The 18496-nt window shown below is 45.8% G+C and overlaps 1 protein-coding gene across 1 annotated transcript in view; it reads right to left on the reverse strand.

Moving 5' to 3' along the window:
- smyd3 (SET and MYND domain containing 3) overlaps positions 1-18496 on the reverse strand; it is a 163720-nt gene that overhangs the window by 33343 nt on the left and 111881 nt on the right. The window contains exon 6 of the mRNA XM_018750344.2: positions 5263-5330. Coding sequence (XP_018605860.1) covers positions 5263-5330 — 68 coding nt within the window. The remainder of the gene's footprint in view (positions 1-5262; positions 5331-18496) is intronic.

Below are 18496 nucleotides of genomic sequence, written 5' to 3' on the forward strand. Positions count from 1 at the left end.
GCTTGACTTGTTTCAGATTTCCTTTAAGCATTTACCTGAACACAAAAGATTAACATTTTCCAGATATTTTCAAGCAAGCAGTCTCCAGTAACACTATGAGCAAAGACAAAAACAACATGTCAGCACGAGCACTGAAGAAAAAGATATTTAAATGGGACAGGGGGAAAAAAAAAAAAAAAACAAATTATAGAGGGAAAAAAAGGGCAAACATGGGAAGAGAGTACAGACTTGCCGGGAAAAATCCCCTGCCTTTTACTGTCTGCTGCAAACCAACAGCGGCACCAGCTGTTGCTAGGCAACCCAAAATATCAATAGGCAAGGCAGACTACTCTGTGCTGTCCCATCTTTTATTAATGCCTCTAAATAGCTGTGGCAAACCAGAGCTCTCAATAGACAGGACATTATATATCACAGCAACAGAGTCATCTGAGTTCACCTGACTCTATGTACGGCCTCATTCAACGGCCATACCTCGCCTTTCTCAAGAATTTAGTACTGATCCTGCAAACGTTCAAACCCGGCTGTACACTAACTTCCAAGTATGTTTTATACATATAGCAACCATAGAAATCATGGTTGTTTATTATGTAATGTTGGTTACGTTTCATGTATTGGGATTGGCAGGTGGAAAAGTGGTTGGCAGTTGCCTTGCACTCAAAGGACCCAGCTTTGGATCCCATCCTCTGCTTGGATACTTACCCTTAACTGCTACAATAAAGAAATAAAGCAGCTATACAAATGGGTAAATAACTGTAAATAGCTTAACACTGTAAGACAGTTTGGATAAAGGCATCAGTTAAACTAATTAATTACACAGGCCAATAGGTAACATGAAAAACACCCACTGAAAGTCCAGGGAAGGCTCTACAGTTAGACCCTTCAATACTTAACTAAAGTAGAATGTTCAACTTTAGAAATAACTGGGACCCACTGAGTAACAACAATAACAACAACAACAACAATAATAATAATGTACAAGCCTCATTATGCAGTAAAATAAACCCTGGAAGGTTCCTAGTTTCCATCCAGGAAGCTGAGTTGTCTTCAGTGAGATGGGCAAATTTCCAGTTCTTCCATGTGTTGGTGAATGGATTGATGGCCTGTAGGCTTTACCAAGGCTTAGCAGAGCCACTGCCGTCACGGTGTTCTCCTCTACGAGCCATGCATCTGGGCGCTGTCCTGCACACTCTACGTTTGGGGGAGGAGATGCTGACAGCTGGAATCCCCAGCATTCACCAGAACTAAACCACAGGGATTCAGGAAGGATACTTCGAATCAGGGCTGTGGGGGGGTGGCGGAACAAGCATTGCCCTGGGGCTAGTTAGGGGGTATCTCGAACCTCGAGTAACCTGGACCTTGGCTTACAAACACCACGGATGGGAAGGGCTGGCTTTGCTTCATGAACTCTGACACAACATTTCAGTATGAACCGATTTGTTTTTGCTTCAAAAATTAGATACAGAATTATGAAGAACTGCTCTTTTTGGAGGAAAATGTCTATAGCCACGTTTTTTAAACTTTCTACGCTGAATCACTGCATATAAAGTAGATGGTACATATAAAAGTAAAAGTTTATTATAGGCACTGTATTCAACACTTTATGGGTATTAAAATATTATTATTAACTAATAATGCCCACAGCAGCTTAAGAGTTTTAGGTTTGTATATTACTGACAAATAAGTATAAACGGGTAAATTATTAAGGTGAGTAGTATGCTCAAGTGTACTACAGCAGGAATGGGAGGGGGAAGTCAAACCAGGGTACTTCCGTTGCAAGATAATAACTGTTACCACCATGCTACCTGCTTGTTTATTAATTCATTTATTTGCGGTAGATTTTGAGGCTGGATAACTCTGTATTTCTATATGAGCCAGCGAATAAATACCAGGGGAGCATTCCCTTAATATACGATAGCCTGCACTGTGCAAAGGGGAGAAAGATCACATGACCCCGCTTTAATTCAGAGCTCCCTGAAGGTGACAGCATGCGACTAAATGGGGCGGTGGTGTGCGGCGCAATTATCGGAGGTGCCAGCATTGATAAACCTGTAATTTGTGTGCCATTCATCTCAGCGTTACCGTCAGTCGCCTACCTGTCAGATATTAATTGCCCCCTTGCAGCGCAGACACAGCTATGCTCTGCGTTTTCCCATCTTTTATTAATGCTGCTGGGTAAATAAGAAGGGAGAAAAACCTTAACCGTTGTGCAGCAACTGGCAACGCTGCCGTTTTTAAGACGCTGACGCTGTCTTACGGCAGGAACCGGGTGCCGAAGCAAAATCCAGTGAATTTGTCTTCCATATTCAAGGCAGAAGACGGAGCGCTCGTGAATGAATATGTTATTAAATGCATTACTGCACCTCCTCTTTATTGTGTTACATTACTTTGCAGGATCTGATTTTATGCTGAAAGCCCAGTGTCTGCGGACCGAGCAACGACATATCGCATCCATCCCTTTTCAATAAACTCCTGTGCAGTCGTGGCAGAACTGATCCAAAGCCAGTGCATTAGGTTTAAGATGACGGGCACTAATGGCAACACAGGGTCACCGATTCGCATGAAGAGCGCGTCTTTAGACTGAACCATTATCTGGGGGAAATCCAACACAGGCACGGAGCGGCTTTGATTTGACCATGCTGCAATACCATCCATCCAGTTTCATTCACCGCCTGTCCTGCTCAGGGTTGCAGAGTCCTAAGAACAAGAACAATACCAACAATAATAATAAGACATCTATCTGTCCAAAAAAAACACTGGTTCAATGGAGAGTTGCGATGGTCTAACGCCTATCTTAGAAACACAGGAGGTGTAGCAGGGTATATACTGGACATGACAGCAATCCATCACAGGGATGATGCTAGTAATAATGATGATGATGATATTATTATTATTATTAATAACAACAACAATAATAAGAAGAAGAAATCACTGTCGACAGTATGGGGAAAGATTTAATTAGCAGCTATCAATGCGTCCCTCTTAAAAGGTGTTTGCCTTTCCAAGTGTCTGTCTCCCTGTGAGTAGAACCGGCCTCCGCCCAGTAGCTCAAGCTGCCGTAGACCTTATTGCCAAAAGGCTGAGCGGATGTGTTAAGGGGACGTTTCTGTCCGAGGGCTGCGGACGCTGCTGTGTTGCAGTCCCAAGACGATGACAGCGCTCAAGGGGATAAGCGAGGAAAACAGTCACACACAGTTCAACCGCATCACGGAGGGCAAGAGGCTCCGCTTTGTCCAGGCAGCCTTGTTACCGAGCTTCCCCGAAAAGCCAGATCTCTCCGCTTCCTCGCTGCTCTGGCTGCTTCAGTTCATGCCCCAGTTGCTTGTTATTAAGGGTTTATTTAAGTCTCCACGAAGCTCAAAGAGCATTCCAGGATGGAATCCCACACTATTACAGTCTGCAGGAGTCAGGTACAGTACCCTGGAAGACAAGAAACCTGCACGATAATGAAAAGTATTCCTTCTACCACTTCTTCATGCCGTGCTTGGGTTTTCCTCATTTTAAATCAGACTGCAATATGGCTAGCATTAATACAGATGCTCCCTCCTTATACGTTTATGAACACCAGTCAACGATTAAGTACACTTACTTTAAACTACACACACACACACACACACACACACACACACACACACACACACACACACACACACACTGCCTGAAACCGCTTGTTCCAAGCAGGGTTGCGGCGAACCGGAGCCTAACCCGGCAACACAGGGCGTAAGGCTGGATGGGGAGGGGACACACCCAGGGCGGGATGCCAGTCCATCACAAGGCACCCCAAGCGGGATACTTTAAACTATTTTCTCGTTTATTTTATTAACTTATTTTTTGTGAGGGTGGGGCGAGTGTTGAGGGGCTTTTGACGGGAAAACATTTAATATCTTCCTCATATTACATGTAACAAAACATGACAAACCCACTGTAGGCAAAGAGCCTTACGAATGATGCATCCCAACCTGAGTTGAACACACTGAACAGACTGCACATAGTGACCTACAAGTGGTTGATGAGGACCAAAAACAATACGCATTGCATTTTTTTTTAACGTATTTTTTTCTTTTATCCGCTTGCAAACACACACCAGCAGGAGGTAACGGGACTGGATCTAACCTTACCACACTGAGTGTACCAAGTGTTCATGCCGAAGAGGAAAGCCCCTTCATTTACATTAAAATGGCATGTTTGTACAAGTAATAACATAAAGACAACAAACCACAGCAGGATGCTGGTGCTGAACTGTGTACATCCTATGCGGCAGGCATCCCTCAGTTTGGATAAGAGCCATTCGGGGTGCCGTTCCACACACTTAAGTAAATGTGTCAGCAGGTAACGTTGTCATGGTGAAGGGAGGTACTCGTACATTTGCAGCTCGGCACAGAGGAAGAAAGGCCTCGCTGCTCTATCGAAAAGCCAGGCTGAGCTGCTCCAGCGCGAGTTGCGCTCGATGTAAACATGGGCAAATCTCTCCGAATGTTCGGACAGAAGCGTTGCCTAAGGAATGACATAATACTTTACATTCTTCACAGTAATTGCTGAAATTTGGAGTGCATAACACAAGTAAGTATAAGTTCTTCCACATGGTATATGATGGCTATTTAATGGGTAAAAAAAGTATACTACAAAATTAGGTATTTGTTAAATGGGAAATCTAATTAAAAAGGTGGGAAACAGAAAGCAGCTGAACGTGGAAACGGTGAACAGTGTCCAACTTTTGTGTCTCCTGTGAATGTCAGTAAAATTAGCACAGACAGCTTTGCCCAGCCTTAACAATAGCGTAGGCCAGTAAATGTGTTTACAAAAGTGTGTTTTGACAGATCTGGGCCTACCTTGGAGAGTAATTCTCAACTCTATTTGCAATGTGAGGGCCCTCAAATTTAAATATACACCCTGAGGAACAATTCCCAGTTAATTAGACAAATCTGAATAAGCATAAACCACGCTTGAACTACACAAAGCTCTTTGTTCGAGTACTTCTTTAAAGCGCATGGGCCGAAATGCGGCACGTAACTGTCCGCGGCACCAGACCCACCGAAAGGGTGTAAACTTTTAGTCCAGTCATCTTCGGAATAAGACGGTGTACTCTACCTTTAGACTCATCCCGGAACAAAGATTGGTACTGACATTAAATATGTGTATCCTTGAACAACTGCCCTCTAATCCACGTGTCTGGAATCACCAATGACACTGACTTAAGTTGGGTATTTCATTCACGTGCAACATAGAAACGGCCGATAGGCTCACCTCCGCTCCACCCGGACTTACCTGGGATACAGACCGACGCCCGCCTCCTTCAGTTCCCCATCACTTATTGTGAAACAGTTGCAAGTCACCTGGTTGAGAAGCGAGAGGAAAAAAAGGTTACAATTCATAGAGGGAGAATTAAATTTTATTAGAGCACTGGAAATGAATTCACATGACCAAAATACATCAATAAAATGTATTACATTACTTTACATGTTATATATAATGCAATTTTAAATACATATACGCAGAACTGGAAGAATTATCTGGCGAATGGGGAAAGGTCACATATAATAGATATCTTGTTTTACAGACCATGATCTAATATGTATGACACTGTAATGCTTATAAGCTGAATAAATGCAAACTTCCTGAGACCACACTCGCCGATGACATCAGCAGCGAGTTCTCCAGAACGCCACAATAAGGACAAATAATGTTTTATTAGCACTGAGGCATAGGGCTTACATAACGGTCTGGGTTGTAATGACACAGGTGACCTGACATGCCCCAGAACTAACCGGACCTCCTCATGGCAGCACACATTTGTTGCAATGACACAGTCCAACCATTACAGAGGAGACGATGCTTTTCAGAAATTATCCATCCAAACTCAACTCAACTCAACTCGACCGCAATGTTCAAGGAGGGCCTGTCTCTCACTGAGTGCGTGGGAATGGGAATGGGATTGAGACAGGGAATGCAAGGTCACAGGAGCAACACGGGGACACTCCGCGCTCCAATGCACCTCCGCCGGGTCACAGTCCACCATGCAGGACCATCTGTCTCACTTAAAATGGGTGGTTCCCTGAAGGTATCCGAAAGCCGTGGAGGTGGCACCCCCACACCGACTGAACATGACCCGATGGCCCCATGAACAAATGTATTGATGGTCTGATGGATCAATGGAAGGATGATCCAAAACACATAAGGGCTGACAGACTGAGGGAAAGATGTACCTACGGCACTGATGCTGTACCCAGTATAAAACACCATCATTCCACCGTTAACTTCAAAATACTGTCATTTTTTTCTTGTGAACCCGATTGCAAGAGAACGTTTTTATTTCCCTCCATTTCTTTCCCTCCCTTCTGTTATTTCAGATGTTGAAAAAGCAAACAATTACAAGCTGTGCAACAGTGTCAGTGAGTCCAGGAAGCAGAGTTTCAGGGCTCAGTACAGAGCAAATGACTAACGAGACTCATATTATTATTCATCCAGGGTTTAATAACACAAATCCAAATGTCGTCTCCGAGACTTCACTCTCGGAGGGCCTCTGATGCAAGGCCTCTCCCGCATTTTTGCGTTCTGTTTTGCTCACATAAAATAGCAGTTCGCTTATAAGCAGGGACCAAAAGAGGCATAAAAGCGACGTAAAACCGGAAACAAGACAGCCGAGAACAGACCTTACGCAATAAACCGCGATTCTCTTGACGGAGGACAAGGTGGTGAGGTGAACGGATTTACAATAAACAAGAGAGATCAACGCCGCGTGGTGAAAAAGCGCTCGCACCCCAAGGGCTTGTAAACGCCAAGGCGGGGAGCCCTGCAAAAAGAGCTAATTAGAACCCGAAAAATAGGGTGCGTGCCCCGGGTGAGCCTCGCACGGAAATCATTAGCATTAGTACAGTACCATCAACATTCACTACGTGTTTATTTGTCTGATCTATTGAGCAACACAGCAATAATAATCACTTTTATTTCGTCGAGCACAATTCATACTATTTATATTGCGAACGGCTGCCTCCGGATTTCTCAAGGATGGAAAAAAAAATAGACCTTTGTGCAGAACTTCAATAAAAGCATCATTTACCCAGCAGAAACAACAAGCGTGTCACATGCTAAACGTGACATGTTAAGTACACGCAGCGTTTTGATCGGCACGAAGTACGTTAGAAAGTGCTGCAATATTCAGGTGAGGAGCTATCGTGCATCACATCCGCTACAAAACGCTGCCCAGCGGCTGATAATATGTCTTGAAAGCCATGTCTCGGTGGACACTGTGAGGTGGTTTTAAAAAAAAAAAAAAAAAAAGACAGATGCGTTTAAAAGAATGAAAACCCGCTTCATTAAGAACTGAAAGTTACAGGTTCACAAACTGAATAACAATCAGCGGGGCTCTATTGCCAGGGCCTTGTCTGAGTAAATCACGGTGTCTGGATGGTCTCTTTGTGGACGGTGGCCTTTAGATAGTCCATCGATGGACCACGGTGCTTGGACAGCGTACCTAAGAAACGTGGGGTGTGGAGAACGTATCTAAGGAACGCGGTGCCTGAACGGTCTCTCTGAGGACCGTGGTATCTGGTCTACCCGCGGAACGCGGTTTGGATGGTTTCTATGTTACGGCATTGGATTGAGAAAAATGCGAGAGGGAGGCCAGGGCAGGTGCTTATTCGTGTGAAACACTTTGACGGCACGCCGAACAATAAGCGGACCAGCCTCCTCGGTGTCAGAGTAAGTTGCTTGCTGTAGTGCACTGGTGCAACCGAAAGATATAAAAATCTGGATTATTATTAAGCATTACAGAGCTGACACCTTTACCCAAGGTGACCGAAGATACACCAAGCTACTTTCAATTATTTTCCCATTTATACAGCTGGGTATCTTTTGCTGGAGTAATTCGCGGTAAACACCTTAATCAAGAATACTCGAGTGGGAGTGGGGATTTAAACTCCGGTCCTTCCAACAAGACAAGATCTCTAACCGCTATGCAACTTGTACCTTTAAATGCACTACAGACAAAGAAACAAGGACTATTACACAATGGATTGTTGTCAGATTTCGGACCGAAAGGAATGTTTTCTGGAATCTAAGTGCATCGTGGCGATAAGGGCAGGACCACGGTTACTTGTAGATTAAAACAGGTGTAAGTCGCCGACGAGCTGAAAAACACGGTACAGTCTGTGTAACGATGCTCAGTTACCGCATGCCTCTGCACCGCAGCGTTCGGTCACACATTTTCGGAACCCTGCGAAAATCACACCTTATGTTCACATCCCGCCAAAGAGGAGGAGGTAAAGAATAAACGCTTCCTTCAAGTCTCGCCTTTCACTGTTACGGGAACAAAAGTACGACGCAAATAAGCCCCGGGTTAGAGCTTAAAAAAGTGACACACGACAATAAATTAGACACGGTTATTATATGATTATGATCTATGCCCTACTCACAAAAACAGCTAATTTTTTGAAACCTGACCATGTAATGAATAGCTAATGTTTGCGGGGGTGGAACCGGTTCCGAAACGCCGCAGTCTACCTGGCGACAGGCAACATGTGCGTGGAAGAGCTGGAGCCGCGTTACCCGCTTTGCCTCCGGCCACCGTACTCCTACCGCCGGGGCACCCCGCTTAGGCCCCTGCAGGGTGGCGTCCGGTTACACGAAGGCTTAATTACCATTAATTGCCCGCGCGCGCGTTTTTACCCCACGCAGCCGTGCATGAATGTTTTGATAGCCGAGTTTTCCGATGGGTGATGTGCGGACAATAAGGGACGCCTTCAAAAACGCCTTATGTTAGTGCAGCTGCTATAAACACAGCAGACCTTGCTGTACTAAAATGCACATAAGGAATATTAAGATGATACTTTTCCAGAGATATTTCTTCATTTGTCCTGGATGCAATAAACCCTATAATGAAAATCAATATAGCTTGCAAATGGGCTGAAATTGTCTGCAGGTCAAAACAGAGTATCTTGTCATACATCATTGATTACTTTCTCATATTGCAGATGGGAAAAAAATGCCTTTTTCATTTGCTGCTTTTAACATGAGCCAAACAGATCTTAGCCCAAATGCTAAATGAGGTTTCTCGATGCGTTTCTCATCGCGAGTATGACTGGGGCCGTCCACAGCGAGCTCACGGAATGAGCTCTGGGATGTCTGCGAATGAAGAGGACCCAAAAGGAGGAGATTTATCAGTCTCTTGGAGGAAAGTGGTTTTACCGTCTTTACTTTTCCTGGCAAGTCAGCAAAAGATGAGAAACACAGTTTCGGAGATGCATTCCGGGCTTCCACAAGGCTTGATGAGACCTTTCTGCAGAATCATTCCCAAAAAAAAAAAAGGACAAATGAGGAGAAGCTGGCAGGTAGGGCAGTGGCTGTAACCCTGCTGCAGAAGGCACTGACCCTAAATCGCTCCAGTGAAAACAGCAATCCAGAGTATAACATGGTAAAACTCTGCATCTCTCTCCAGGATGACCGTGAGGTCCTCGTCTCTGCCTGGCTGCTTGTCCACGTTCACGCCGTTGCCATCTGACATGGCACTCGATTCTGGAATTGATTTTCCAGGGAACTACCGAGCCGCGTAACCAAGAAATCAATGGGAAAATTGTTTTTGAGTTTTTCTTGGTTTTGATGTAATAACAATGCTTAGAAATCACAAAAAAAAAAAAATGGTTTAAACTCTTTCATGTTCCTTATTTTCATTAATGAATTTCTATTAGCTCTTTTTTTTTCCTTTGGTGATTGGATGGTATTTTTGGGCTTCTAGATTTTAGGCCCAGGTAAACATCAGAGAAATTGCAAAACCCACACATTAATTAATTTGTATCCATGGTTTCAAGGCTTAAATGTCATTGTACTGTAACTGTATTGGAGGCCTGAATCTATTAGACTAATTTTTTTTTTTTTTTTTTTTAACCATAGAGCATGAAATGAATCTCAGACACTGTGTGGAACTGCTGGATTTGCCAAACGGTGAAACTCAAGTTTTTACATCATTTCGTGTTCCATGTTTGCTTTCAGTTAATCTATTTAAAACACTTCTGTCTTTTGTTAACCTGAACGCTGCCTACGTTATTCTTTAGATAATGCTACAGTGGAGGCTCAAAGTCATTATGCTGTGCAAGTCTCGGTTTATTGGATGAGGAGGAAGTGAATATCTACTGAAAAGGGGGAGGAAAAAAAAAAAAAATCACTCATGGATTTAACACATACAGCACATCTCACACGGGAGATTCGGCGCCCATTGCATTTCGCCAGCCTGTGAAATGAAAATGACACATTTCCCAGCATCTGGGGACATCTGAATTGGACTGCCGAACAACGGGCCGCGTACCATAATCACATTCCGGCACAAGATGGGGAAGAACAGCCATGCGTAATGATGAGCGCACAGCTCCTTCCTAAGCACTGCGCTTGCAGAGAGGGACAAATTTAAATGCATAGATCTGCGATGGCCAAAAAAAAAAAAAAAATGGTATGAAACCAGAAATCGGGACATTTCTCCGAAACCATCTGCGGAGCAGCTTCCATCAAAGCGGCGCAAGATAAGTGGAATTCTATGCACGGTCCTCTCCAGCACACTGCCCACAAAAGCCATCTGCTCCAACCACAAACAAACACAAACTGTTGCACAACAAATTCCTCCATCTCTTTCTTTGTCATCCGCGCCCCGCTGCCGGAACCGGGAGAAGGACACTCTAAAAGCACCGGCCCCTTTTGGCCTTGGTCCGACGTGCTGTTTGGAGAGCTGTCGCTTCGCGATGAAGCACAGGGCCGCCGGCTGGCAGACGCACCGTTATCTCTAGGACTGAGGATCGGGCAAACTGCAATTTTAAAGATGAAAATGTAATTACGCAGAAAGGCCCCCCCAAGCTACACTGTTATTAAAGAGGTGTCTCGTGTCAGCTGCAGCTCCCTGGTCTTTCACTCTCAAGTGACACTTTTCATTCTTCTTCTTCTAGTGCCTCTGCCTTGATAAAGAGATGCGGAATACGCTCCGCGGGTCGAATGAAAAACAAGGGGGACCGTCGGCAGGCGACCGCCGCCGCTCGCTCCGGCGCAGCTCACCTGTGCGGACTGCTCCCGCCCCGTACCTAGAGCGGTCCCGAATAGCCACCCGTGCAGGAACGACAACTAATCCTGTCTGCGCCACCAGACGGAGGAGTTACAGCTGCACGGCAATGACAGCAGTTGCCGTTTCCGCCGTAAGCGAAGCATTCATGGCAAATTTCTTCATTTTGTGCCAGCAGATGGCGCACTGGTTAGAACCGTCACTTTTCAATCAAAGGACATACGTTCAAATCCCCATTCCTGCAGTAGTACCCTTCAGCACGGTGCTTCTGAATTGCTCCAGTATAAGTGACCCAGCCATGTCAGTAAATACAGTAAATAACTGTAAGTAGTTTAGTATACAGACCTAATGAATGAACAATAATGCAACGAATGCAAAACTATAAACTTCCATCCATCGATCCATCCATCGTCAACAACCGCTTGTCCCGAGCAGGGTCGCTGCAGCCAGGAGCCTTACCTGGCAACACAGAGTGCAAAGCCAAAGGGGGGAGGGGACACAGCCAGAATGGGATGCCAGTCCATTGCAAGGCACCCCAAGCAGAGCTTCAACCCCAGACCCGCCACAGAGCGAGCACTGGCTGAACCCACCGTGCCACCTCAGCTACAAACTTCTGACAGCCAAATGTAAACAATGGCCTTTATTATCTGTTGTAACATTTATCTTGTTGAAATTTTCCATGGATTCAGTGGGATGTGTTATTTAGGGAAAAAATTTTTTCTTTTCAAATCATACTTACCCTATCCATTACTGGTATTAGACCTGGGTACCATAATGTGCTCCTTACCATCCAACTGATAACCACTAATAAGCATGTTTGATTAAACATTATACAGATGTATAGTCTCATTAAATAAATGTACCTGAAGAAAACAGACAAATGAAACTTAGTGCCAAATAACTCAACAAAATCAATTAAAAAAAGTCAAATACTTCATAATTCTAGAATGGTACAATGCAGGCACCTAATGAGAATGGCACTCAAAATTGTAAACATGCAAAAAAAAAAAATAGCTGAGATGCACCTCTGAACAGCACTGCAACGGCCCACAACACAAGAATAACGAAGATGCAACTGATGCTGGGGAGGACAGTGTACGACGCTCCACCCGAAGGTGGTACGGTTACGCAGAGGGCTCGCTGCAAAGGCCACCTCGATGGCTGCTGGTACCTTTTTACCGCTGATACTCCACAAAAATGATTACTATAATGAAGGCAGCATTACAGCCATCCAAAACACAGGTAAATGGGAACGAAACTGCCACCTAAGAGCTAATTCTGATATAAAACAATGGGAATCCTCTCGCTGCAGCCCGGATTTAGCCGTTAAAACTGCGGATATATATAACCGGCTATTAATAAATCCTGTACTCAAACAGAGCCTTTATTTCATGTTATACTTAATAAATCAATTGCATTCCATCTAGTGTGCACATCTACATATTGATATATGCATTTTTCACATACTGCCTCTGTGACTTTTTTATGCTTTATAGTAAAATATAAATTGATTTATTACTCGAGGAGAAGAATATGGAAGGTTCATAATTGCAGGGCACTTATCCCCTGCTCCGCAACAGTACATGCAAGGTGTTCATTTTTCCTCCCGAACAAGCGATTCACGGCTTTGCGTGCGCTATCGACACCGTCGTTACGTTTCCCCGGGAACCGCGATTGTGCTCGAAGGACGCGACGTCCGTAGATCGGCGCGTCTGCACGCGCTCGACGGCATATCCCGACCCCCCGTGGGCCGCACGGGCCTTCGCCGGGCTCAGGCTGGCGGGCTGTCCATGGCACGCGGCGCTCCAATGCTCCGTGGCAAGGAAAGTATTTCTCAGCACAGGGCCTGGGATGCGTTTCGCTACTGCTGCGCCGCCTTATGGTCCGCAACACACAAAATATGTCAAAACCACACATCTTCATTTCATGTTGATGTATGAAAACCTTGTTTCAAAGAAAGTGTGTACTTTTATTTATTTATTTTTTTTTTTTTAACAGTGTATGAGCCAAGTTTCTTACATAAGGACACAGCTGGCAGTGTAGTGGTAAGCGCTACTGCCTTTGGATCCAAAATTCGCCGGTTTGATTCCCACTTGCAGCTGTAGTACCCTTGAGCAAGGTACTTACCCTAAATTGCTTCAGTAAAATTACCCAGATGTATAAATGGGTAAATAGTTGTAAATACCTTAACATTGTAAGTTGCTTTGGAAGAAAGTGTCAGATAAGTGTAAATGTACATTTAAATATAGTGCATTGTGTACTGGGAGGCGTGTGAACATTGGGACCACAGACTAGGTAAGATTTAGCGGAGGTGAAAGGAAAACAAACGCGCGCGCTCACGTCCGCACAGACTTCGCAAAATCCCGCCTGACCCTGATCGAAGCTCAGCATCACAGCTGGGTCCAGCATAGAGACAAGTGCTGACTCTTCAGACTCACACATTCTCGAGCAATCCATGTCCTTGATGCTAATAATCCTGCGGATTTATGAGACCGTCTTTCAATTAGCATCTCGAGATGAATCCGGCGAACGCATTAAGGATGGAGAAATGATCAAAATGCCTCGCTACCCCTGGACCCGAACCCTGGCGGCACTCACCGCGCACACCCAAGGGCTCCCGGCACTAATTCTGACATCCTAAAGCCTCGCTGACATTTACCTGATAAACACATTTGCATGCGACTCTAAGTAGCCCATTTCTTTTCGTCTTTAATGGTGAAATGGGCGTTTCGTAATTAGAGAGAAATAAATGGTCCGACATTAGAGCGGCAATCGGGGTTGAAATCTGTGCTTTTTTTATTACTTAGCGACTACAAAATTACCTAGCAACTACACAACTAACTAATAGTAATTCATTTTTCATTCAACAAAGTCTTCTGCCCCGAGGATACAATAACTCGAAATTATTTTAATATAAGCCTGGGCAACCAGGGGAAAAAGTCATTTAATTGTACTATAAGGAAAAGAGGCATGTGTTAAAACAGCTTCCGTCAGTTTTAAAACACAACATTTTCTTACAAATGTATATTCTGATACGTTCAGAATGCCGAACGAGCATTTATTTATATGATGGTGCAGAGTTCCTTAACCTCGAAGAAACACAGCAGAAGAAGGAATAACATGATTCAAGATGCATTCTGTGAAATAAAGAGAGAGATGCACCAGCTGTGAGCGCGCGCACACACAACCGGAGCGCGATCCAAGGTCAGAGGGCAAGGATCCTGCTTCCAGCCGTTCCCCGCTCAGAGCCGAAGTCCATTTGGAGAGCCGTCAAGACGCCGAGCCGTCGGGCGGCTTCTAAACGGAAGCCCGCTCACATTGACACAGCTGCGGAGCTGCATGTTTTTTATGAGTCACGGCACAGAATGAAAAGGCAAATAACTTATTTCAGACACAAAAGGGCCTCCTCTTCGCGCTCCAGGTTTTTTCCCGTCTACTTTTGATCCGCCTGTAGCGGCCATCCATAGGGAGGGATTGCAGCCAGTTGAAAAGAGTCCTGGTGAAAAGCAGGTAAAATACCCGGAGCTGTGCGATAGAGGCACGACGCAGCACGTCGTTCGGAGAGGAGCGGCGGAGCACTAGAGCTCTCCGCAAAGTCCGAGGTAGACCTCCTCAAGAACAAGTGGCCACTGTGAAAGCAGGAATGGCTTTCCATCCAAAAACACAACATGACAGGTGCCCAACTTAAAGACCATCTATGTAAGCTGCCAGAAGGTCTATGTTGTGACTATACTGTTGTGTGCACGTGTGCGTTTCTCCTGCTGGCAGGGAGCCGTCAGCTAGAAATCGAAGGACCAGGATTCGAATCCTCCCTCCTGGTATGGCACCCTTGATCAAGGTACTTACCCTGAACTGATAGAGTAAAAATGACCGAGCTGTATTAATTGGATAAATAATGTAAACTGGGTTAATATACAACCTAACGTTGTAATATATAACGTAACATACAAACCTAAAATTGTAATATGCTTTGGAGAAAACCGTCAGCCGAAAGAATAAACAAACTTTCCGCACTACGGCCATTTTTCTCAGCTTGTTACTGCAGCGTAAGAAAAAAAAACGGAACGGATAAATGTCACGTCGCTCTCTAACCTGTCAAGAATGCCGTCTTCGAGCGCCGGGCTTATGCGGAACATCTCAGTAACCTGACAAGCATCGAGGCCGCGCTGTCAGGATCATTAACGTCGGGATCGGAGCGGTGAAGTTCGGCCAAAATCACGCATTTCCCGCATCTTCAGCTCGCATCTTTCGCGGAGGCGGTAATTAGCAAATGGCTCCGAGAAAGGAATTAAGCTAATTAAGTAGGCGGCAGTGGGCCGGCTCAGTAGAGAGGAGGCGCGGCGTGCCCCCTCCCCCTTCGACATCCGCAGCCGGGGCCGGTCGGGAGGGCCCCCGTTCCGTCGCCGCATCCTTAACTAGCCCGACGAGGCCCGAGAGCGGGGCGTTCGTACGGAAAGCCAATTTCGAGAGGCAGGCGATTAGCACGTATTTGCGCGGGGCTAAAAACGAACCCCGCGCTCGTGCTTTTTTGCCTCCTCGCAGGGCGGGCAGGCTGCCGGCAGAATTAATTCGGATCTGCGGCAGGGGTGCCGGCCCGCCGTTAAATAAAGATCTCGCCTTCGGCGTGTTCCATTTAAGGTCATTCTGACAGAAAGGGCTGAGAGACATGTGCTACGCGTTGAGCTTACATGACTCCCGAGCGGCGAGCTGCGGCACTACCTGCACCTCCCAAGTATAGCTGGCAATGGCTTCAGGAGAGTGAGCGAGCGAGCGAATGACTGCCGGAGGACCTCTAATAAAAATTTGTGCTGGCGACGTCAGGGCTGATGCTGAATATGAAAGCCGTGCAGCGCTCTCACCTTGGACCACGAAGAGGAAAAACGCAGCAATAACCACGGTAACATGGTCGTACACCATTAAGTGCAGCATTAAGTGAAAAAGTACCCGCAGTAACATTTTTCTGAACATTACCGTGAATGATTTTTTTGTCTTACCGTCATATAATTTACTCAATTAAAGCAACTAACAATGTAAGGTTTGTACTGAGCATCAGCATACAGCGATTTACCCATTTATACAACAGGTTATTCCTACTGGGGGGGGTGCGGTGGCTCAGCGGTTGTGGCCGAATCCCGCTCTCTGGTGGGTCTGGGGTTCGAGTCCTGCCGGGGGTGCCTTGCAACGCACTGGCGTCCCATCCTGCGTGTGTCCCCTCCCCCTCCAGCCCCGCACCCTGGGTTGCCAGGTTAGGCTCCGGCTCCCTGCGACCCCAAATGGGATAAGCGGTTTCAGACTCTGTGTGTTTGTGTTATTCCTACTACATCAATTCAGGGAAAGTAATTTGATCAAGGGTACTGAAGATGTGGGATTCAAACCGAGGTGCTTGAACTGCAAGGGATCACGCTAAGTGATATGCCACCTATTGCCCATCATTACATAATTACATCTGATCCCACAGATGAAAAACAATAAAAAAGAAAAACCAAGAACAACTAAACTGGTCTGGTTGAGACCAGTGAAAAAAGGAAAAAATGAAGCCACACATTTTTATATGTTACTTGCATACATGGGAGAGTTTAAGCTTAGAGTCTGTCATCTTTACACAACTTACAAAGTGCATGTAAAAAGGTATATAAAATATACATAAAATAAAAAGCTGGGCAGCAGTGACTTAGCTGTTGCTGGACAGAACTCAGAGGGTCCCAGTAAGAAACCGGGATGGCTCGGGCGTTCAGGCTGGCCTGCTGCACCATGAGAGGAAAGAACATGGTATCTTTCCAGTCTGGAGAAGCTCAGGTATGTCTTTCTCATCAGATAATGCAGGTTCACTGGGAACCATAACGTGAGGATGGTACCTCAAATCAAACGGATAACAAAAAGTCTCAACGCTACAATAACATCCATCCATCGTCAACGACCGCTTGTCCCGAGCGGGATTACGGCAAGCCGGAGCCTTACCCGGAAAAGCGGGATGCGAGGTCAAAGGGGACACGCCCGGAAGGGGACGCCAGTCCATCGCAAGGAGGATTTTTACAACTCTTTCTCCATGCGGGGACACTTCCGGAGCACTTCTAAAACAAGTTCACTGTTCAAGTGCCACCAACCAAGGAAAAGTGCCCTTCAGCGTGGGGCTGCAGGTGGCGTAGCGGTTAGTGCCATCACCTCGCAATCAAAGGTCACAGGTTTGATTTCCACCTGCAGCTGCAGTACTCTTGAACAAGGTACTTACCCTAAACTGCTCCAGTAAAATTACTTAGCTGTATAAATTAATTAATTGGAAGTAATTTAAGATTGTAAGTCGCTTCGGATAAAAGCATCAGTTGAATAAATGTAAAGGATCCGGGTTTGAATCCCTGTTTCTGCTGTAGCACCCTTGATAAAGGTATTCCCTGAGGAAAAATGACCCAGCTGTGTTAATGGGTAAATCACGGTAAGCAGCTTAGTGACCAACCAGAACACTACAAGGTGTTTTGGAGAAATGTGGGGTATAAAGGAATGAATAATTAGAACACTAAGGAGAATAAATAACGTTTTTGTGTGAGCTGCTGCGTGAAAGGTCAGACTGAGGTTTACACAAGCAGACAAGGGCAAATGACAACGTCCGGATGCGACCCGTAACCTCTTCAGCGCCGGCTGCGAAACTCTGACCTCTGAGTAAGGGCTGAAGTGCGCCCAGCCGGCATTCTATGTTTTTCTTTGTTTTTTTTTTTCCTGAAAAGGTCAGAGCCGTGGCCAAGCGCAAGTCCGAACGGCAGTTTTTCTCCCGCAAATACCAAGGCAGGACCCCCCCGCCAAGGCTGGGAGAGGGCGACGGGAGGGTCCGAAGCAGAGGACCTCGCCACGAGCTCCGACAGGAACGGCGCGCCTTGGGGCGCTGTGGGAGGAGGACGCGTTGGCGGAGAGAGCGGCTCCAGGCCTGCGGCAGAAAACAGCGAGGACGGCAAGAGCCAGGCCGCTGCGGGTCAGCCGATGAGGACAGGGGGGATGACGATGCTCCGTCACACATGAGCAAGACGGCAGAGGACAGACACGGCTGTCGCTCTCTGACGGGAGGCAGATGAATCAGAGCTAGAGCAATAGAATCAGTGGCAGCGGATCGCTCTTCTGCTCTCACTGCTGAGGTCCCGTAGTCCAGGACACACACAGTGCACTCTTTGTCTCTAATAAACAATGTTACATTAGTTATACCAACTATATTAATTCATTTGCAGTACCTGCTTTTCTAGTGCAGGGTCATGGTGGTCTGGAGCCTATCCTGGAAACACAGGGTGTAAAGCAGGGATGGATACTGGTCCATCACAGGGCAATCACACTCTCTCTCTCTCTCTCTCTCTCTCTCTCTCACACACACACACACACACACACACACACACACACACACACACAGAGAGAAACACATACTAAGGGCAGTTCACCTGAAACACATCTTTGTAGTGTGGGAAGAAACACGGGGAGAACGTGTAA

This window comes from Scleropages formosus, chromosome 15 (assembly GCF_900964775.1).
Source record: "Scleropages formosus chromosome 15, fSclFor1.1, whole genome shotgun sequence".
Taxonomy (NCBI): Eukaryota; Metazoa; Chordata; class Actinopteri; order Osteoglossiformes; family Osteoglossidae; genus Scleropages; species Scleropages formosus.